The sequence below is a fragment of the Mustela erminea genome, chromosome 20 (genome assembly GCF_009829155.1).
Source record: "Mustela erminea isolate mMusErm1 chromosome 20, mMusErm1.Pri, whole genome shotgun sequence".
In the NCBI taxonomy this organism is placed as follows: Eukaryota; Metazoa; Chordata; class Mammalia; order Carnivora; family Mustelidae; genus Mustela; species Mustela erminea.
The window spans coordinates 18021223-18044102 of record NC_045633.1 but is presented as its reverse complement, the minus strand read 5'-3'; the positions used below and the strand labels follow the sequence as shown (position 1 = coordinate 18044102).

Genomic DNA, 22880 nt, shown 5'->3' with positions numbered 1-22880 from the left:
CCAGGAACATCACTAGGGCAGAAACAAAGACATCTCTGAAGCCATCTGAAGGTGAAAAAGAATTCTTAGGAAGTACAATGATCTTAATTAAATATTAGCTGTAATTAGCCCAAAGTGCAAATGTTGAGAATATTAATTAAGGTCTCTCTGGAACGGCTATCAGTGTTAATAAGTAACTGCAGGGGGTCCCACTAACATCTGTTTGAGGACTTCAGAGCAGGAGTGCCCTGCAAAACCCCGTGGACTTGAACCCTACCTGTGGGCTCCTTGACGACCACGCACACAGTCCCTAGAGCTTGGTGTGCTGGGTTTGCCAAAACAGCACAATGCTTGATAGAGGTTGGTGCTGTGTCCCCAGTTGGCCCTTGCCTTTCCTGGGATAGCCTCAGAACCTTGTGAAGCTAGACCCTGGGCTTGAGATGGCACAAATTTTCCAGGCTGCTGCTCTAACACGCACCAGAGACTCGTCTAGCTAGCGGAACACTGGTATTCTGCATCAAGTATCCCAACACCTGACTCCCCGTAGGGTGTACCCACGCCTGGTGGGTAGCAGGTCTTGCTTGTAGGAATGACCAAAAGAGGTTTGTTTACTTCAAAATAGGAACAAATCTTTCCACCAGGTGATAATAGCCTTCCGAGGTCGGAGACACCTGGGGATCCATTAGGCTCCTGGCTTCCCTAGGAGCCACTTATTGTGGTGACCTTGCACAATGATTTCCTAGTTCTGGACTGCAGTCTCCCTCCCAGCCAAGGAACATGGGGTGAAAGAGGCAATGCATGCAAACCAGGGATCCTAGGTCTCGGCGAGATTAACACTGGGGGCAGCATCATCCTTTGTGGGGGATACCATTCCACGCATGGTAGGGTGGTTAGCACCACCATCCCTGGCTTCTCTCTACTCCATGGGAGCAGCAACCCTTTCCTCCCACTGGGAACAACCAAAAGTGTCTGCAAACTTTGTCAGATGTCCCCGGGGGAGCGGTTGCCCTGTGTAAGAAGTACTGACGCCAAGCCTGGCACAATGCCTGGCACCTTCTAGGCCTGAGAAGAAAGCAGCACCCCTCAGCCTGCCTTCTGAGCACTGGGGAGAAGGGATCCCTTTCCCATGAGCACAGAAGCCTGAGGCCATCATGGGTCTTCCCCTCAGCAGCCCACTGTGCTGAGTCCGAAGCCCGTGTGCTCCTTCCGATGATGGGAAGCACATTCTGAAGAAGATGTCTCCATTGGGCACCATCCTTGGCACCAGCCGTCCACAACTCTGGCTGAGCTTCCATCCTTGGTTTAGGGAGAATGCACCCGCCCTTTGTCTCTCTTCTGATTTTCCTGCCAACTTTATTTCCTGCCCAAACTTAGCATTACTTCCGTAATGGTGGCTTCTTACTTGATGTCCCCATATTTAGTGATAACTTTGCCACCTTGATTTAAAAACTATTCTGCAAGGGCCAAAATGGTTAAATAGTTTAGATTTTGTGGGTCTCTCACAACTACTCAACTCTGTGATGATAGCATGATGAGCATGGCTGTGTCTCGATAAAACTTTATTTACAAAACAACCAGTGGGCCACATTTGTCCCATGGGTCATTTTCCAACCCCTCTCTTTTTCCCCCTACCCTGCCACCCTATGTCCTATTGCCAGCTTAAGCTTCTCAGAGCCCAAAGCTCATTATTCGAGCATGTATTCACTTAAAAGTACTGATAAATGCCTACTTTGCAGCTAGCATGCCATGGGACACTGGAAATGGAATGGAGAACGTGACACAGTCCCCAGCCCTGAGGACTCTCCCAGACAAATAAGCAGGCAGTGGCAGCACTAGGAATTATGTGAGATGTGACCCCAAGCCACAATGGAGCATAGAGGACACACAGCTGAAGTGGGCTCAGTGTCAAGGAAGGCTTGCTGGAGAACTTGGCCTGGGACCCAAAAGGACAGTCAAGACCAGCCAGGCAAAGGAGGAGGGAGGGTTTTCCAAGCAGAGAGGCAGTGAGTGGGTAGACTTGATGGATGTGGAGAGTATGGAGTGACTGTTGGCTTCTCCTTCTGACGCAGAGAGAGCTCAGATCCCACCAGAAAGCCCTTGTAGTTTCTTGGGAACCTGTGGGGGACAGGTTACTCTTCCTGAGAGTGCTTAGCTGTATGGAAAGGCCACATGGGCCCATGTGTCCCCCTCAAAGTGTGTTCTGCTGGAGGCAGAGGAGGGAAAGCTTCCTCTTTGTGCGAACATCTCTCTGCTGTTGCTTTTTCCTGCTTCCCTTTGGGGCCACGCCTGGAGTTTTCACAAGCCTGACTTTCAGTTCAAAGAAGCACCAGTTCGAAGGTCGGGGGTAGGGGGTACTGAAACGGGCCTTTGGGCAGAAGTAGAATCTGGCAAAATGAATTTCCCTTTGGAGGGTTCTCAAGGTCCCAGAGTTTCTGGGACTTCTCATCAGCCAGGAAAAAAGTGGCTCCATGTGGAATTTGTGTACCGAGGTCTGTGTTCCTTGAGCAGCCCTGTAGAAGAGAAGGGTGCTAGTTCGCTTATAAGTGGGAGAGGACGTTTCTGTTCTTATTAGCCCAGACTCTTTGGGGTTGTAAGTGACAGAAAATAAAACTATCTGACACAAACTGCGGCATTTACCGATTCACGTAACTAAAGCAAACAGTGGTGTTATTAACTGCGGATAAGGTTGGACCCAAGGCTTCACATGATGTCACTGGGACTCAAATGACCTGTTTCTCAATTTCTGGGCTTCGTTTCCCTCTGGGTTGGCTTCTGCTTTAGGTGGGTCCTTTTCAAGTGGCAGTTGTGGGCAGCCCCGGGGCTGTGCTATTTTTACAGCAGCCAATCCCAGCGGAAAGAGAACCTCTTCCCCAAACCCCTGGGAGGTCCCCGGATTATGCCTCCTTGACGTTGCTAGAGGTGAGATCACTAGATGGAGGTGAACCCATGTCCCTGTGACGGTGACCGTGAAACCCTCTGATGAGTCAGGGTCACGTGACCGTGTCTAGAGGTAAGTTGAGGCAGGGCTCAGCCCCCCATCTGTACTCTGTGAGCTGAGAAGGGATGTGTCTCCTAACAGGAAACCAGGTATTCTTCTTGATGAAAAGACCAATGCACACAAAGCAGCAATGACAATGTGGCTTCCCAGGATGGTCAGGGTTAACTCTCCATGTGCAGGGATCCAACGAAGGTGTCGAGAGACCCTGCACAGCCCCAAATGCAAGGAAAAGACGTTAGGCAGAAAGCAAGCAATAGCTGCACATTTCTGCTTTCCCAGTGGCATAGACATTTGGAGACATTCGTCTGGGGGAGGAAAGGGCGTGATGGGAATGTTTTCACTTGTAAAATGTTTTAAACTTATCCTAAGCTTAGTTCTCTCCGAAGTGTCATCTTTAACATTCTAATTAAGGTCCCCTCTAAACAAATGCACAAACTCTGTGTGCGGCTCCGAGAATAAACTTTTTTTTTTTTTTTTTTTTTTTTTGGTCCCTTCTCTGTCGTAATGTTTTCGCGGCACTCCAGTTGCTTTAGCTGGAGAGGCTCTCGAATGTTGGTGGTGGGGACTGAGGAGATGTGAGCAATCCTGACATTCTTGCCCTGGTATCATTCTATGAGGGCTGAAGTCACATCTAATTGACCACAGACAATGGGAGAGGCAGCTATCTGCTATGCTTAATTGCTAAGCTTCTCTCTCTCTCTCTGAATGTGCAATCCCATCTCTTGAGATCATGAAAAAAATTGGACCTCTGAGTTACAGTTTCTGCTGCAGTGTGCATGTGTGTGCATTGTGTGCCTGTGTGCGCGCGCGTGTGTGTATGTGTGTGCAGGGTAGTATAGTTATGAGGGTCTGGGTAGGAGGAGAGAAGGAGAGAAGCTTCCTGAAATGGAAGCATTTGAAGTCAGTTTTTTTTTTTTTTTTTAATTCTTTTGACTTGACTATAATGATCACACTGCATGTTTTGCCTAGATTGGAAGGGTGAATTGTTATATAATACTCTGTGCTTATAAAAAAAATAAAGCAGGGGGCGGGGGGAGGCATTGACTAATGAGGTTGATGCAAGTCCAGCATTTTATAAAGATACTTAAAATGGTGAACACAGTATCACAGAGTGCCATCTTTATCCAAATTAGGTCTTGAATTTCCATTGGCTGCTTCTTATTGGCACTTCATTGGAACATCACACACACACACACACACACACACACACACACTCACACACTGTGACCATTAAAAGGACCCCCCCCATCCCATTATGTGAGCCAAGTCACATAAAACTTTGATTAAATTCAAATGCTTAGATGAATTGTCTCTCCTCTCAAGAACACACACGTTCAATTTAATCTCTCTTGGCATTTTAAGTATCAAATCAAGGCGCTGCTGTCACTGGAGACAACTACATGCTCGCATGTTCCAAAATGGGAATGAAATAAGGAGGATCTGCCAGAAAAATCTGATGGGGCAGAGTACAGACCCTCTGTCTTTGGCTATGGGGCTGGGAGATAGGGGGAAGTGACTGCACCTTGCTGAGCCTCGATGTCTGCATCCGCGCAATGGGGTCATGTCTGTATACATGCCGAGCAGCATTTCCTTACGGAGCCTGGCGGAGATGAAGGGGAATAAGGCATCCACCTCGGGCTCTGGGCACCGTGCCGGCTCCTGCAGACTGTTGCGGGGAGCACTGGTCTTTGGGCCCCAGGGAAGGGATCTGTCTGGTGCCCTCTCACAGTGTTCTCACCCTCTCTCCCCCTTTCTGATTTTTTTTAGGGTAATCAGGAAGCAGCAGCTGCCCCAGACACAATGGCTCAGCCTTACGCTTCAGCCCAGTTTGCTCCCCCTCAGAACGGCATCCCGGCGGAATACACGGCCCCTCACCCCCACCCCGCGCCCGAGTACACGGGCCAGACCACCGTCCCCGAGCACACGTTAAACCTGTACCCTCCCGCCCAGACGCACTCGGAGCAGAGCGCAGCGGACACCAGCGCGCAGACCGTGTCAGGCACCGCCACAGTAAGTGGGCGCGGGTCCTCGGGCGGCCGAGCTGGTGGGGGTGACTGCAGGGCGCGCCCCATCCGACGGGGGCTCCTGCCCCCCAGCAGCCCCTGAAGCCGGCGCTATCGCAGCAGCTTGCAAAAACTCACCTGTCTAGAGGCCTCCCCTCCTATTACTTACTTAAATCAACACATTTTTCCTGAACTGCCTTTATTCATAAAGGGAAGCTTTCATCTCAGTTCTGTTCCTCTTGCCTTTTCTGGAATTAGGTCCTCTTAGAAGAATCATACACTTCGTAATTTTAACAGCTTTATGGAGATAAACCATTTTTGGTGTACCATTCATTGATTTCTAATATATTTGCACAGTTGTGCCACCGGTGGCGCAATCTAATCTTGGAATATTGCCATCACTCAGGAAGAAACCTCAAGCCCCTTTGCAGCTTCTCCCCACCCCAGCTCCGTCTTCTTCAGCTTCTTCAGCCTTCCTCATGCCTTTAACATTTACCTATGTTCTTCTGTGTTTTGTGCGAGCCATAGGGTGGGGGAGGCCTGGGCCACAAAGGGGCAGCATGGGAGAATTTTCCAAGGTCATAGAATGTTCTGTATTTTGAGGGTGGCTGTTTAGTTTCTGCACTGAAAAGGGTTTATTTTATTACATATGAATGTATTCAGTGGATTAAAAACAAGCAACCAAACAAAAAAGAAACATTTTATCACCACCGTAAATTAAAAACTAGCATTGTTGGCTATTAATCAAAGATAAGCCTTAACAAAAATAGTTATTAAAATTAAACACTTGTTCATGTGCACGTGACCTAAAATAACCATGCACATCACAAGATGTATATGTTCCTTTGAGAAACCTTGTTCTGTGGAAAGCCTGGGCAGGCCAAGCTGCTAGTCTAGAACATTTTGTAGGTAGAAGGCAACTGTATTTGTACCTTTTTCTTCTGCTCCAAGGCCTCTGGAAAATCAGTATTTGTGAGGGAATTTCTTGGTTTATAGCAGGAGATTATTTCTTGACCCTCAAAGTAACCATTTACTACTTTGCTACCTGGTACTTCATTTCAAGGTCAAATACGAGAGTTTTGAAAAATAGTATACATTCTAACATGGTCTATTGCCCATCTCACCTTTTTTTTTATTGTGTTAAATATGTATATGACATGAAATTTACCATTGTAATGATTTTAATGCATCTAATTCAGTGGGGTTGACAACATTCACAGCTCAGTGCAACCATCACCATATCTAGTTCCGGAACATTTTCATCACCTCAGAAGGAAACCCCAACCCATTACAGAGACACAGCCATTCCCATAAATGGATGGATGGATGGATTTTCAGTCCGTCTGGATTTGCCCATTCTAGATATTTCATAAAAATGGAATCATACAACATATGACCTTTTGGTTCTGGCTTCTTTCACTTAATAGAATGCTTTCAGGGTTTATCCCCACTGTAGTGTGTGTGAGTACTTTGTTCCTTTTTATGACTGAGTACTACTCCATTGTATGGCTATGTCCCTTTTGTTCATCCATCCATTCACTCATGGGCATTTGAGATGTTTCCATCTTTGGGTTTTGTGAATAGCGCTGCTATTCCCTGTGTATATCCGGCTGTTCCGACTCAGGGACGAGTTTCTTATATGGGTTTGCTGGTCTAGCAGGTGTCTGTTTCCGGCCGTGTAAACTACCAGCTAGGTGTTTATTTGTTTTTGGTTATTTTGTGACAGTCAGTATTGGCAGGGCTTCAGACGGTTTTTAGAACTGAAAAAGGATGTAATAATGTCCACTCAGACATTATCTATTAAGCCTCAGTATGTGCCAACTATATTAACCTGCTCTGGAAGAGTGATTTATTTGTGCATGTTTTTAAGCCTCTACTGTGACCAGGAGTCCTACCAGGTGATATGGCTGAACCGAGCAGAAATGATCCTTTCCTTTTATAACATAGTATGAGCGTCCTAGAGTGAGCGTGTGTCAGTCAAACAGCTGCATAAACACAGATTGTGATTCGTGCTCTTGAGGAAAAGACAGGTGCCGTGGAGGGTTAAGACTGGCAAGGGAACTGCCTGCAGGTGAGTAGTCTGGGACTTCCATCAAGAAGATGATGTTTAAAATAAGAAGATAAGCTCTCCAGTCAGAAGGAACACCAAGGTCAAGGTCCCCAGGTTCAAAAGATGTTGGGGGCGCCTGGGTGGCTCAGTGGGTTAAAGCCTCTGCCTTCAGCTCAGATCATGATCTCAGGGTCCTGGGATCAAGCCCCACCTGGGGCTTTTTGCTCAGCAGGGAGCCTGCTTCCCCCCCCCCCCCCCGCCTGCCTCTCTGACTACTTGTGATCTCTCTGTGAAATAAATAAATAAAAATCTTTAAAAAAAAAAAAAAAAAGAAAGGAAAATATCCTGACTTGTTCAAAAAACTAAAAAGACGCCAGTATGTCCAGGGCATGCAAAGAAAGTCCAGAGGCACAGGGGCAAAGCATGAAATGGGAATAATCATGAGGGATTGTATCCCACAGACTTGCTGGCTATGATCCGTGGGTAGAATTCCACACCAGGAGCAAGAGGGAGCCACTGAGGAAGTTCGAGCCAGAAGAGCAGGAAAATGAAATCTTGAAAGGAAGGGTTAGCGATGATACCTAAAAGGAGATCTTAACCCAGTTGGGAAGTTGTGATGCCCAGTATCCTTCTGTCCCAGAAAGAGCTCCCTAGAGATCAGCGCACATTTACATGGGGTGTTGGGTGTCCACAGAGCCCGAGGCACTGCAGCGCCTTGAAATGGTGAGCACACGTGCTCTCTTTCTTTAGAGAGATTCTTGGTCCGCTAGAGAATATAGGATACATTTCTGTTGTGACTGTAATGTGGTAAGTCTAGGGCATGGGTTTCTAAGGCTTTAGGGTATTTCGGTGATGGAAGAAACACTTGCTGAGGGACATGCCTCGGTACCGTGGTTGAGGGGACATACAATTCATAGTCTTCTGGCTGCTGCAAGTAACAGAAAATTCAGCAGGAAACATGTTGGCTTATGCAACAAGAAGTCTTGAAGGAGGGCTGCCTTCAGACCCAGGTTGGTGCTTGGCATATGTGGGCTCGGTTCCAACAGGATCCATCTCTGCCTCTTCTTCCTTGGCTCACGTCTGTTCTCTAGTTCTGTGTGATGGTTCCTGGAAGTCCAGGCTCCCAATATCATACCAGATTCCTACGGAAAGACTCTCGGATGAGTCCCATGCAGACGAGCCCTGGGAGATGTTCTCTCTTCCTGGTTTGCTCGGTATTCTGGCTGTTCAGTGGCTGACGCCGAGATCAGGGGCCTCAGCCCTGCAGCCACGGAGAAGTACCACATTCAAATGCAGAGACCAAGGATGGGCCCACCAGAGTCAACCATAAGGTGCTTTGGATCTTCTCACTGATGATATTAAACAGAAAGACACTAGTCAAAGTTCACCGTGAGCCATGTGCATGGAGAGCCTCCAACAGGTATATTTGGCAAGCGTCAGAACTAGAGGGAAGGGCAGGCAGGTCACTGAAACACTCACAGGTGGCAAGGTTCGGGAGGCAAGGGGCTACTGAGTGGGACATGAATAGGGTCTCCAGACTGGAGTTTGAACGGGAGGAGTGTTGGCAGGGCTGCCTGGCAGGTGTGAACTCGGAAGACATTATGGAAGCCGGCATCACTGGAGACAGAGAGAAAGCAGGGCACCTGGACTATTGATGAGAGATACCAAGGGGCAGGACTTGAGAAATGCATGGGAATGGTTGGGGTTGCCCATCGTAGGCACTTGCACTCAAGAGAAAGAAGAGAGCAACTGAGGAGTGTAGAGTTCAGAGGAAGGAGTTTGTGCAAGAGTGGATTTGGGTTCCTCTTTTATGCCCAGGAAAAGGCACCTACGGGGCAGATGGAAGGGCAGAGAACAAGAGATGGGGAATGACGACCCAGGAGGGAAGGTGACCGAGGCCGTCCACATACAGCAGGTCGCCTAGGAAAGGAGGAAAAGTACTTTATGTTTTACAGTTTTATTAATATACAATTGACACACGATGACCTGCGTGTATCTAGAAGTGCAGCGTTTGATGAGGGATGACGTACGTGCCGATGGTGTAACCAGCATTCCCATCACCCTCAAAGGCATCTCCTACCCCCTGCGGCCCCGCTGCGGCCCTTCCTCCCTGTCCTCTTTCATCCCTCAGGGGGACCAGCAGATCTGCTTCTTTCATCACAGCGTGGCTTTTAGTTTCTGGACGTGTAGAGCAACAGAGTCGAATGCTGGACCCTCTTTGCCGGGCCTCGTGCCCTTAGCGTCGCTGCCTTTAGATTCGCCTGACCTGTTGGATTCGTAGGTCATGGCTTTTCACGGCCAAGTAGCAAGTCCGTTGTGTGGCCCCCGCTGTGGAGGGGTCTGTTGATACATTTACTCGCGGAAGGGTCTTTGGGTTGTTTCCAGCTTTGGACCGCTACCAATAAGGTTCCTGCAAAATCTGGGGAACATTTCGGTTTTGAAATAGGAGAGACATGTTGTTTTTTTAGTTTGTTTGTTTGTTTGTTTTTGTTTTAAGTAGAACATTAAATAGGACATGTATTTGTGTTAAGTAGAACATTTTTCATTTTGGTATAATAATTTTTTTTTAATTTTTTAATTTTTTTTAATAAACATATATCTTTTATCCCCAGGGGTACAGGTCTGTGAGTCGCCAGGTTTACATACTTCACAGCACTCACCATACCCTCACAGCACATACCCTCCCCGGTGTCCATAACCCACCCCCCTTCTTCCCACCCCCCTCCCCACAGCAACCCTCAGTTTGTTTTGTGAGATTAAGAGTCACTTATGGTTTGTCTCCCTCCCAATTCCATCTTGTTTCATTTATTCTTCTACCCCCTTAACCCCCCCCCCCATGATGCATGCTTTAATCCATTCAGGCTGGTCATCCCACAGACAGGGTGACAAAGAGCAGAAAGTTGTTGCTCACAGATCTGGAAGCTGGAAGTCCAAGATCAAGGTGCCAGTGTGGTCGAGTGAGGGCTCCTTCCTGGTTCATAGCTAGGCCTTCTCACTGTGTCCTCACACGACAGAGAGGTGGGGGAGTCCTCTGGGTCTGTTGTGTAACGACACTAATCCCAATCGTGAGGGCCCCCCCATGGCCTGATCACCCCCTAACACCCCACCTCCTAACACCATCCCTGGGGCTTTAGGTTTACAAAAGGTGAGTGGGGTGGGGGAGGAGGGAGAGGCACGAACATTCAGACCACGGCCAGAAGAAGGAGTGGACGGGTCAGGAACACGGAGAAATCTCCAAGTCAGGAAACCCTGTGAGGAGTTCCTTCTCTGTTGCCTTCGTGTTTTCAGCTGATAGTGTCGGATTTGACGAGCAATACGGTGATTCCTGAATTTGGACAGACGTGCTAAGAATCTGGCTCAGATGATTCCTAGGGTGTCTGAGGGGCAGCGGGGTTCCCCTCCAAGCCGGGAGAGTGTGACTTTGGGGAGGGTTGGTTAGCCGGCCCCTTTGTTTTCTCCAGCAACATTCAGGTGACACACGCTGTCACAGAAAGTTTCAAAGCAAAGGGAACCATTCTGAACTGAAGGAGGAGGGGGCTTAACCTGACGTTGGAGAGGGACAGAAACATAAAAGAGGCCGTCTTGTTTTCTACTACACGTGGTTCGTGCATATGCTTTTCTGTCTCGGCCAAGATGGAAGGTGCTTCTGCTGCCATTGACCTACTTGTTAGTTGGACTTTCCCGACCCGGCCGAGCAGAACATGGTCTATGACAGGTGCATTTCCAAATGTCTTTGCATCCTCACACGTTTACCAAGCATGTCTTCCCTTCCCTTCAGGTTCTGCGTTAAGAAGGAATTTCACCTCTTAGTGGGTCAGACCCATGTTCTCCCAACCCTAGGATCCGCGGCCCCATATTAGCTCGTCTAGGTCACTCTGCGCGGGCTTGCGTTGTGCCTGGAGTCACCCTAACTCTGACGGTTCTTAATGCCAGTCTGAGAGCACTGTCGAGGACATCATTTCTTTGAGAAACCGAGTAGTTTTGGGTACGAGAAAACATCCATCCATCTGGTAGGCTCCAAGAACATCTAATATATGCACATGATTTAACACGAAGCGCAGAATCTGTAAAAGGGGAGAGGGAGGCACCCAGAGCCGAGGAAAGTACAGACAGAAAAGACTTAGCAGGTCATCCTCTCCCCAAGGGCTGAGATGAGTCCCTGCAGGACATGTTTCTGCCGGATGTCTATTCGGTGTAGGCCTCCAAACAGTCGTGGATCACTGTGTTGACAGAGTCAATATTCTGTTCTCTGAGCTACCGCTCCTGACAAGGTATTTTACTCTTGACATATTATAATTAGAGATTTGCAAGTAGTGAATTCTCCATGTATCTCCAATAGCAACTCAACTTCTATTTTTAACCCCTCTACAGTCTGTGTAAAGTCTCCCACCAGCTCTGGGATCTGATAGGAGAAAAAATGTTAGAGCTAGGTCCCTGAGCTCCGGGCTCTGTTGACAGGGACAGGAACTCCTTAAGGAACCAAGTCCCTGACTCTCAGCTTCTGCCAACTGTAATGTCAACTGGGTCTCCAGGGTTCCTTAATATGTTTAATAAGTGAAGACATTGGCTGGTAGTGATTTCTTGTTCTCATCCCCCCTTTCGTTCGTTCTTTCTTTTTTCTTTTTTTTAAAATATTTTATTTACTTATTTATTTGACAGACAGATCACAAGTAGGCAGAGAGGCAGGCAGAGAAAGGAGGAAACAGGCTCCCTGCTGAGCAGAGAGCCCGATGCGGGGATCGATCCCAGGACCCTGGGATCATGACCTGAGCCAAAGGCAGAGGCTTTAACCCACTGAGCCACCCAAGTGCCTCTGTTCTCATCCCTTTAAAGACTGGCTCTGCTTTTGAAGTCAGGTGTGTTGCTGAGTTGTGGAGAAAACTCAGTGCATTCCTTTTTGTCCACTAGCTGCTTCTGCTGCTGTTGATATTATTATATTAAATTATTAAATTAGCTTTAATTTAATTATAAATTAAATTACTATTATTTTAAAGCAACTCAGGTTTATGGTTTAAAAAAAAAAACACTTTAAAGGTACCTGGGTGGCTCAGTGGGTTAAGCCTTTGCCTTCGGCTCAGATCATGATCTCAGGGTCCTGGGATCGAGCCCCACATCAGGCTCTCTGCTCAGTGGGAAGCCTGCTTCCTCCTCTCTCTCTTTCTCTGCCTGCCTCTCTGCCTACTTGTGATCTCTGTCTGTCAAATAAATAAATAAATCTTTAAAAAAACAAACAAACATACAAAAATACCACATTTTAGAAAAGGGTCTACAATGGAGACCAAAATTTCTTAGTGCCCACAAGCCCAGTTCTTTCCATCTCCCTGCCAGAAATAAGTTACCAATTCCTTATATTTTCTTCCAGAAATGTCTTGTGCCACTGGGAGCATATGCCTGGGTCTTGGTCCATTCGGGCTGCTATAACAAAAATAGGACAAGCTGGGTGCCTTATAAACAGCAGACGGTCATTTCTCAGGGTTGTGGGGCTGACAAGTCCGAGACCGTGGCACTGGTGCTGGCCACGTCTGGTGAGGGCGCACTTCCCACTGTGTGGGACAAGGGGACAAGGAGCTCTCTGGGGCTTCTTTCCGAGGGATCCACTCTTATGACCTGACCTATCGGCTCCCACGTGCCTCATCTCCCAATATCATCACCATGGAGGGGGGGGGTAGGATTTCCCTGTGTGAGTTTTGGGGGACACAAGCATTCAATCTGTAGCAGCCTGCTGGCCTGTTTCTCTGTATTTCTGTCTGTCTCTCTGTCTCTCTCTCTCTCAGTCTCTCTTCTGTCTTTCTCTCTCTAAATCAGATCTCTGCAGCTCTAATTCCTCTTCCCAAAAGAACAGAGTTAAAATAGTTTGAGAGTTGTCTGCTGTCGGGGAAGAGGGAGGGAAGGTGCGGTGCCATCGACCGAGGCCTGCTGAGGTCCGTAGACCGTGGTAGAGGCCGTGCACACCTCCTTTTGTTTTGCCTCCACACCAAGCCCTTTAAATGACAGCCATGCTCCCATTTTACACTGGGCAAGCAGAGGCTCAGGGAGGCCAAGGGCGCTGTGGGTTTGGGAGAGTTGTGCGTGGCAGAGCGGAGAGCCTTGCCCACGTCTGTTTCATGTCCAAGTCTGGCTCTCCCCTCAGTCTCCAGGGTATTCCCTACAAGGGCTCCCAGGCTTGCAGCATAGGTGACAAAGGCGCGAGGCTGGGGCAAACAATCTAGAATTCTTCTGGATTCTTCAACCCTGCTCTCCAATTTAAATTAGCAGGTCATTGAAGAACCTGGACTCCGATTTATTGGAATTCGGTCTTCTGCTTCCACATTTGGGCTCCCCCATGTGACCTCTCTGGTTTTATTATCCCGAGTGTTCTCTTCTTCCTCTGGGCCTCTGCCTTTCTCCAAACCCCCTTCCTCTTCCCTTTTAAACAGCCCTCAGAGCTGCATCAGAGAACACCACAGAGTTCCTCTCTCTGGTGGGGGACTTTGGCCTCACTGGCTCACATTTAAAGTTTGGCAAAATCCTTGAGGGAATGCCTGTCTAAAGATAGGCTGGGGTAGCCACATCAAAACAGGAAACAGGGAATAGCGATCTCAAAATTCATAGTCTCTGCTCAGTGAGTGTCAGACTATGTCCTAAGCACTTTTCATGCAAAATCTGAAGTTATATTGACTTTCTATCACCCTCCCCCAAAACAAAGTATATATGAAGCATTATCATTCCCATATGAAGCATTATATAAGGAACAACGTAAGGAAATTCCTGAAGTTCATTGTAGCCAATAGGGAAAAGCTAGAGCTCCAAACCAGACTCAAGACCAAAAAGTCCTAACGAGGGCTCGAAGCCCAGAACATCCCCAATCATGCCCAGGCTTTCAGGCTTTTCTCTGCATAAATTATAGGGAATGCTTTGCCTGGGAATCACCCTTCCTACCCTGGGGAGGGCCCCAGCAGACCCAAGCATGTGCAATATTACAGGCTTAGTGTGTGCTCTTATTTGAGACCCATGCCTTGAGCAAACTCCAATAACACGTTTCTGTGGCTTCACAATTGTCTTTTCAGATGACAGTGTGGCTGAGCTGTTTTGTACACACTAGTTCTATTTGCCTAAGGTTCACATTTACCTTAAGGACATGGGAACAGCCCCTTGTTCCTCACAAGGCCAAAGTATTATGCTTCTGCCTACCAGGTAGCTTTCAGATAAATGGCCCATGGCTTTCAGGGTAAATTAAAGGCCTTCATTCCCCAATTCCGGGCTCATTTTACCATTCTAAAGACCCTATTCACCGATTCCTAGTCCTGATGGGCCCAAAGGCATGATTAGACCCACCTAAGGATAGCTCTAAGAGGGGTGGCCTGGCCGAGAACATCAGAGACCCATGCGTGTCATGTCCTGTCACAGTACTAGGGTTATGGCCTTGGGATCCAGGGGAAGTGAAGGTTCTCACGACAGGTCAGAAAAAATACCATTTGGTATCGTCAAGAATGCAGAGAAGAATCGAGTGCAGAGCCTGAATTTCCCACTCCATTTCTGACACCGAGTGGGACCATTGGCGTGGGACGTAACCTCTCTGAGCCTCACTTGCAGCCTCCGTATATGTGAGTCTTAGAGCAGCAGTGACGTCCTGAGGAGAAAATGCCGAGGGAAGACTTCACAGTAACAGTCACACGGTAGACATTCTACCATAGGACCCATGACTGTTTTGAGAAAAAAATCACATCATTCCTAAAAAGCGAAGTATCCGCTTCTGTCCTGAAAATTTTTCATTCTCGGAATTCTTCAGGAGAATAAATTCATCCTAAGCATTGTATAACTTTCTGTTAAGAACCAGACCAAGACTCAAAAACCCCCACATTTGTTTTACAAGTGATTGTTACATTTAATGATTTTCATATGAATGGCTTCCAGCCACTTGTGTCTGAGTCCCACAGAGGGGTAGCCGCTAGTCATTGAGCTAATTAGGTCCAGGCCATGCACACGCGGGGCTTAGATTTATTAGAGAAATACACATTTGGCGTTTTGTTTGTAAGGCTCAAAGCCACCTTGCTCTTGCCAAGTAAGGAAAGATCAGACATACTCCGGGAGTGACTTGGTATTTCCCTCGGGGGACTTGATTGTCGTGTTTGAGTCACAGGTCTACTAGGCACTGGAAGTGTTTCACCTTGGCTTTCTCTCCATCACAACCATACTCATTGTCATTACCTTTACACTCTTGGGATGACTAAGCAGTCTCTACCCTTGATGGAGATGATAGTCTTGGAGCAAGTATCAGCACATGGCGTAGTCCTAAAGAGTTGGGTCGATGGTGGAATGATCTGAAGACGGAGTGCGCTGTCTGTGAGCTGGACAAGCGGCTGGTGTAGGTGTTCGAAAAACCTAATTGCCTTTGCATGGCCTATAGCCCCATTAGGTGGTTTTGTTGCTTTTGCATGGTTTTTTGTTTGTTTGTTTGTTTGTTTTTAAATGAACTTGGGAAGCAGGCACTCATCTGTTTTGGGCATGGTATTGAATCACTCATCAGCCAACCATAGCTCATGCTCTTAATTGGTGGCCATATATTCTACAAGTCTGTAGTGAGTTCATAGGAATTCTGTGCTCTATTTGGGTTCTTGGCTGGAGAAGCTAGTTGACTATGCTATTTTAACTGAGGGCTCCTGGGTGCTGTGGCCAGACCCTTGGCATGTTAGAGCCAGAGGAACCAAAGACTTTGCCTGGTCCATCTTCTCATACAAGTCATACAAGATCATACAAGTCAAAGGCTGAAACAGAAATCCTTTCATGTCTAGGCAAGTAAAGTACATGTTTGAGAGAGACTGTTTACGATGGAGACATAGACAAAAGAAATCATTAATTTTCTCCGTTAACATAGGAAAGATAAAACCATAGGCAAACTGCTGTGTGACCCCTTGGTGGAAACACTGGGGTGGTTTAGAGAACTCATGGACCGTCCAAAGGGGCACCCCCATCCTCCGTCCAGTCACTGTCATACTGAACTGCTAACCCAGCATTACAATATCTTTTCATTTTCTTTTTTTAAGTAAGCAGCTATTAGGATTTTTGTGTGTTCTCTTGTTCACTCCCGTTTCACTCATTTTTGTTAGCTGCCCAGCTTCTGAAAATAAGCCCTGACTTAGTATTGGAATCTTAATTAATTAATTAATTTATTTATTTATTTATTTTTAAAGATTTTATTTATGTATTATACAGAGATCACAAGTAGGCAGAGAGGCAGGCAGAGAGAGAGGAGGAAGCAGGCTCACCGCCGAACAGGGAGCCCCATGCGGGGCCCGATCCCAGGAAGGCAGAGGCTTTAATCCACTGGGCCACCCAAGTGCCCCTTAATTTATTTATTTTTAACCAAGAGGTAAGTTAGGAGTTTTAATCCTTCATTACAGGTGTATGAAAAATATAGCTTCAATGCTTCCTCATGACAGTGTAGACAATCATAGATCATAGAAGGTTCGAGCTTGAAACAACTGTCCTGTCTGTCTGCTTCATTTACAAATGATCCCATGGTTCAGAGAGGAAAAGTGACCTGCCTGAGTCACACAGAGAATTTCACAGCAGGAATGTCCCAAAAGAAAATTTCCACTGTACCGCTTCCCCCACTATGGATTCTACTGGCCGTGACTATCCTTTTCCCCCTCCATCTCCTGGATCCTGTAGCCGTTTTCAAAATGCACTTACTTGGGGTTATCTGTGCACCCAAATGGACAAAGCCCAGTGTCTTTAGGAGCGGGTCAGGCCGTGCAACTTGGGGCTCCCTTTCTCTTCGATATCTTACTTTGGTTCCTAGTCAGAGGTTGCAGCGCCTTACTCCCATTAAGGCTTCCAGACTTCTAAAAAGAGTATTTACCCTCCTTCTTTCTTGCTGACCCTGCTGTTGAGGTCAAGGGGGCTGTGCTCATTCAGGGCTTTCTGTGTTCCAACCAGCTCTTGTCTGAATCGCTGGTTGAGGACAGAGGCTGTCAGATTGTCAAATTATAACATTTCATGTACAGCTATGTCCATGTTACCACACAAGCTCCCTGAGAGACAGAAGCTCCAAGTCTGGGCTCTGCCCTCTATAGAGGGCCCACCAAAGCCCTCAGAGACAGGTGAGCCTGGTGGGTGAGCCAAGCAGAATGAAGATCCTATGAATCCTAGGGACTCTTCAACTCCTGGACTTTGAGAAGGTCACCACGTCCCAGATAATAAGCCATCCCTCTTGCATCAGGAATGGATCAGGCTCAAGGACCTGCTTTTTATGTGATCTCTATGTCCTTGGGACAAAGCCACGTGGACCAATTTGTTCTTCATAGACCGAGGTTTGTAGCCTGGACAGATCTAAACAAACCAGGCCATTGGGACCAAAGCGATTTAAAGCCTTAACAGTTGCAGACTTGTTTTGGGAGTAAAAAGCAGGTTTTTTTTTTTTTTCCTTTGAAAAAAATTTATAGAGTGAGTTACAAATAATACAATTCAAAAAGTTTGGACTACCCTTGTCTTTTTAAAAAGTGAAACATATAACTTGGTAGAAAAACAAATGGAAATTTCTTGGGCTGAAAATAATTTTTTAAAAATGGCAGCTGTCATTTATTAATAATGTATGGGGACCAGTAACTAGCGTTTAGTGAGCACGTACTAGATGCCCAGTGCAGTGATGCTACAGACTTTATGTTAATGACCTGAGTGAATCTTACAGTATCCAGAGGAGACAGGGACCATAACTGACGCCTTGTTACCTGAGTGAGAGAACCAGAGCATAGAAAAATCAAGGAGACTGCCCAAGGTCACATCACAAAGCCAATGGGGCAAAGCAGGGATGTAAAGGGAGCCAATCTGACTCCAGAATCCACTCCATCATTCACTCCATGAGCCAAGCACTACGTGGCCCATTTTCTTCACATTCCACAGCCCGTGGATGGATGGATGTGCAGATACCAGAATTATGGATGAGAAAACAGAAGCACACAGATGTTAAGTCACTTGCCCCAAGGCCATACAGCTAATAAAGGGAAGATAGTAAATGCAGCCCGAGGTCTGGCAGATTCTTAAACCCACATTGTGTGACTTCCCCATCAGAAGTAGTTTGTTTTACCTAAATGACATTCTCTGCTGTTTTAATTATATCATAGCAGACAAATGTGTTAATAATCTTTGTCCCCCATAATTCTGTGTTTAACTCAAAACTGCCTCAATTCTCTCTCTCTCTCTCTCTCTCTCTCTCTCACACACACACACACACACACACACACACACACAGAGTCTCTCTCTCTCTCTCTCTCTCTCTCTCTCCCCCTCCCTCTCCTCCCATCCCCCAAACACCGCCCACACCCCCAGGGCATCCAGGGGCCCCACAGTGAAAAAGGCCTCAAACCAGTTGGCAAGCTAACTTAAGGAAGCCTGGATCTCCCAGAGAAACTTGCTACAAGGAAATCGCTAATTATAACCCAAATTGTATTTGACTTCTGCATCTTTGCTTCACATTGTAACACTGTAATTTAAAGAGATTGTTCCGTGGCCTTTTTTAGGGGAAGAAATTAACTACCATTTTCTTACTAAGAAAAGCAGTGGTAACAGCAGCACAGGAGTGACGGGAGGTGGGTCCCACCCAGATTGCACGTGGGAGCCGGGAGCCAGGTTAGCAATTATGCAAGGAATTGCCCGGGGTTCCAGGCGCTGTCTCTGGGTGACACCCATCTGGCCTCACCAAAGGGAAAGAGAAGATGAGGGTTGGGCAGGCTTGGGAACAAGAGTCTCCTTGACTCCAGGGGTGGAAGGTTGGAGGCAGAAGGCAAGCAAGCTACATTAGTCCTTGGATTTGGGGGCCTTCTCCTGTTTTGAGCCACTGGCACTCTTGACAAAGACTAGAGGGGACCTGGTCAGAGGTTGAAAAGGGGAGTTGCAGCACTGCCTGGACTTCAAACCTTGGCTGTCTTTCTGCCTGAACCAGCTGTCCGGGACCCAAAGCCCCTTTTCCCTTTTCTCGCCAGCCTTCCCCAGATCTTTAGCATCACTGCTAAGCCAGGTCAGAAGTTAGCAAACTACGACCAATGGGCCAGTAGTGGCCCGCTGACTGTTTTTGTCAATAAAATTTTATTGGAACACAGTCGCACCAGTTCATTCATGTGTTGTCTATGCTGCTTTGCTTTTGCAAAGCCGAGTAATTACAACAGACGTATAACCCAGTGAGCTGATAATACTTACTATTTTCCACTCCTTAAAAGGTTTGCCGATGCCTGATCTAGGCCAAGGTTGGCATATTGTTGACCTGCTGGCTTTATTTAGACCTCAGGCCTGTTTTGTTGAGTTCACAAATGAAATGAATTGCCTACATTTTAGAATGGGAGATTTCACAGTACAATCTGGCTGTGATCAGAAAAGGGAAAAGTTCAACAGAAACCAGCCCCTGTGTGCTAATCTTGAAGGTGGGCTGTCTCTTGGGGCTGTTTGCTGCAGTCACCACCACTCCCTACAGTATTTTATCAAGCTTACTAGTCTTGGTAGGCATTTGAGTTTTGACTGGGTCAGGTGGGTCTTCTGGATTATTTTTTAATAAAATATTTCCAATTTCTCCCCTAGCCGGTGAATTATGTTTCTTTTCTTCTTTCTCCTTCATCAAACTGGCCTTCCCTTTGGAACTCTGGCAAGAAATTAAATGTCTGTGTAATGCCAGAATTCCATGAATATCAGACTTATATCAGAAATATAGCATCTCCTACCCCTAAATACACATTCTCTCTCTCTCACACACACACACTGCCCCTGTTTTCTCAAGGATCAAAACCTATATTATTGCTGTCTCTGATTTAAATCCAAGCTGGATTAGTAAATGCTATATTCTTCTGAGGTCGTGGAATGAATATCACAGTTGATATTATTAATGGGTTGATGATAATAGTGGTGGCCAGTGTATTCAGGCTTTAAGTAGATTAATCTGAAACCTAATGGCCATTAGGGTTGTCCCCATTTCCCGGGTCAAGGAATACAGAGACCTAGAGAGGTTATGTCGATGCCCTCAGATGCACCGTCATGGGAAGTGATGGGCACAGAACTCAAAGCCAGTCCCGGCTGATGGGAAGGCACAGCTCTGAAAGGCCGTGGCAGCTCTTTAACGCTCGTAGGCACAATCGGTAGAACCAACTCTTGACTGAAGTAGACAACTGATACCCAGCCCTGGACCTGACACATCCAATGTGTTGAGCCCCAGGGCCAAGTCTTCTGCAGCTAGAATGATTGATCCCAAGAAGAGACTCTGGAGGCCTGAGTAGCAGCCCTGAAGGTTGGTTTTTCAGTAAACAGTCACTGAAGATCCTTCCGTGGTTCTCAACAGACCCGCTGAGAATATGTTTCTGCCTGCTAGCCTTCTCAAGCTCAGCAGAGGGAGATACTGGGGAGAGGGGAACCCCATGTTTTATTCTAAATATAAGGGCTCCAAGGGTAGGAGGGTACCCACGACAGAGGGAGATTCCAGCAAACAGGATCTGGGCTCCATGCGGCAGCTGAATTCCAGCACAGAGCCTAGCCGAGGCTGTGTGGGCACCTCAGCCCACCCCGAGATGTGCATGTGGCTTTAGGAAGCCCTGCGATTTGGCACCTGCTGCTTGGGCTTCAAGTCTGCAGGCTTCCTGGGGATGCACAGTGATCTGACACTGAGGCTGAGCCCTTGATAATGACACTGTAGACGCGAGGTAATTACACATCCGTTACTTCCCAAGTCAAGCTAAGTGGACCTCTGATTATTATTCTGCATATAATAGGAGCATAACTAACACTGAAGGGAAATTGTACTTCTCTATTTTATTAACCGCTTTTATATTCCCTTGTGCACAGCTATGATGCTATGAAATCTCTTTAAATGTGATATTACTCAATATAATACAATAATAATGCACACACCATAATGTATTGGATTACTTTGCAAACAGCCCTTCTGAAATTGAATTTCCCATCATTTCCTTGGGCCAGCCCAGGGTGGCTGGGCTCACAGGCCCTTTCTGTGCCTGGGAGCCTGGGGTCTACCTTCACAGTCACTTAGGTTTCCATAGATACAAGCAATTGGTCCACATCATCTTTATTCACGGTGGGGATGTTGGCGAGCCACATTCCTGGGCATCTCGCGGTAAATTGCAGCTTGGCAGTGGGAACAGTTTCTGAAACCTGAGCAAAGTTTAAAAATGACCCAGGGTTCGAAGACATCAGGAGGGAAGTAAGCCAGATAGAAGGGATGACTCCCATGCTGGAATTAAATGCTGAAGTATTTGTAATCGCCTTTGCCAGAGATTCTGGAAGACCTCTACCCTTATTCCCAACTTCTGTCCATCTGTAAACCCTTCCATGATACCATGTCAAAGCCATGGTTGGCGCCCTCTTGATATGCTGCACTCAGCTTGAGAATTCACCCCTTTGACATCCAAAAATAATGCTCGTTGAATTCAGACTGTATGTCAAAATTGCGTTAATCTATTCAGTGACATCCAATAATCTCAGAATCATTTAAAACTTTATTTTTGCCATAAACCTATGAAGTCCATAAGGATGTCGCTGCCTTATTTGTCTTATTTATTCTTCATGCCAATCACAGTACCTGGAATAAGGTCGATACTCCAGAATCGTGCGTCCTTTATTTATTCGTGGAAATGTCTTGAGTTCCTGCTGTATGAGGGGCACATTGTCAGGCCGTGGAGATATGAGAATGAAGGGCAGACCCGGATTCTCCCTCAGGAAGTGACAGTCCAGGACCAAACACGGAATACAAACAAACAGAACCCACCTGCATAATTAAATAATCGCAGTTGTAGAAAGTGCCAGAAAGGAACGGGTTAGGTATTATGCATGAGTGCACATCGCTTCCCCACGTGACAGGGACGCCGTGTTAGTCCAATAGGGCGATAATGCCATGGAAATTGGCAAGGACACAAACCAGGGCTCTTGTCATCGGTAGAGCTGGTTGGTAACCACCACACCTTTGGCAGGGACTTGGCAAAGTCCAATGAAAGAATGTCCATGTGGCAGGCTTGAGAGGCAGGGAGAAGATAGCCCAAATGAGGAAGAAGAAGTGGCCAGGAAACACTCTTGCAGGACCTGTAAGCCACATTACGGGTTTGCATATTCACTCTTTGCCCAATGGGAGGCCACTGGAGGGTCTTAAGCAAGAGAATAGTCTGATTAGAATTAGATTTTAGGAATGACCTGACAACAACGTGGGACATCAATAAGAGGGACGCAATAATGGGAGGGGGGGTGGCAGGAAGAGGAGTCAGTGAGCTACTGCAAGGGTCCAGATAGGACATGTGGGCTAGAGGATATAAGAAGGTGGATATAGGATCCAGGATGACTTTAAGTTTGGGTATGAGTAAATGCCAGCTCTTATAATGCTGTATCTTGGTGGATATAGAGTAGAAGGATTTGAGATCAAAATTTGCACGCGTGTGTGTGTGTGTGAACTTAGAGGTGTTTCTGAGACATGTAGATATATCATTATAAAGCCTCTATTCCTTTATCTTTGAAATGGACAGAATACTGCTTATTTCATGTGGTAGCTGGGATTCTTACATGGATTGATTTATAAGGAAGCACTTTGGCATATAGAAAACAAGCGATGAAATGTAGTTGAATCTGAATTTCTGACACATTAAATCTGTGCCCTTTTAAAAATTGGACAGCCAGACTGGAATTAATTGATAATGTTTTAGGTCTAGTCTGAAACAGGTTTTCTATATTTGAGTCACAGTGAATAGTGCCGTGGGGAGAAAAAAAACGTTAAAGCTCAAAGTCTTCAGTTCTTATTTCCAGTTAGGGCATTCACCTATGCAAATCACTCAGTGCAGGGGTAGTAAGATGACCAGTATAGTGTCAGATTGCCTTGAATCAAATCCTACTT

At 46.7% G+C, this 22880-nt stretch overlaps 1 protein-coding gene across 20 annotated transcripts in view; it reads left to right on the top strand.

The window, feature by feature from the left end:
* The window catches only part of RBFOX1 (RNA binding fox-1 homolog 1), a 1460772-nt gene that overhangs the window by 1280710 nt on the left and 157182 nt on the right, over positions 1-22880 (top strand). For all 20 annotated transcript variants that reach the window (XM_032326756.1, XM_032326745.1, XM_032326757.1 and 17 more), the window contains one exon: positions 4745-4987. In XM_032326756.1, coding sequence (XP_032182647.1) covers positions 4745-4987 — 243 coding nt within the window. The remainder of the gene's footprint in view (positions 1-4744; positions 4988-22880) is intronic.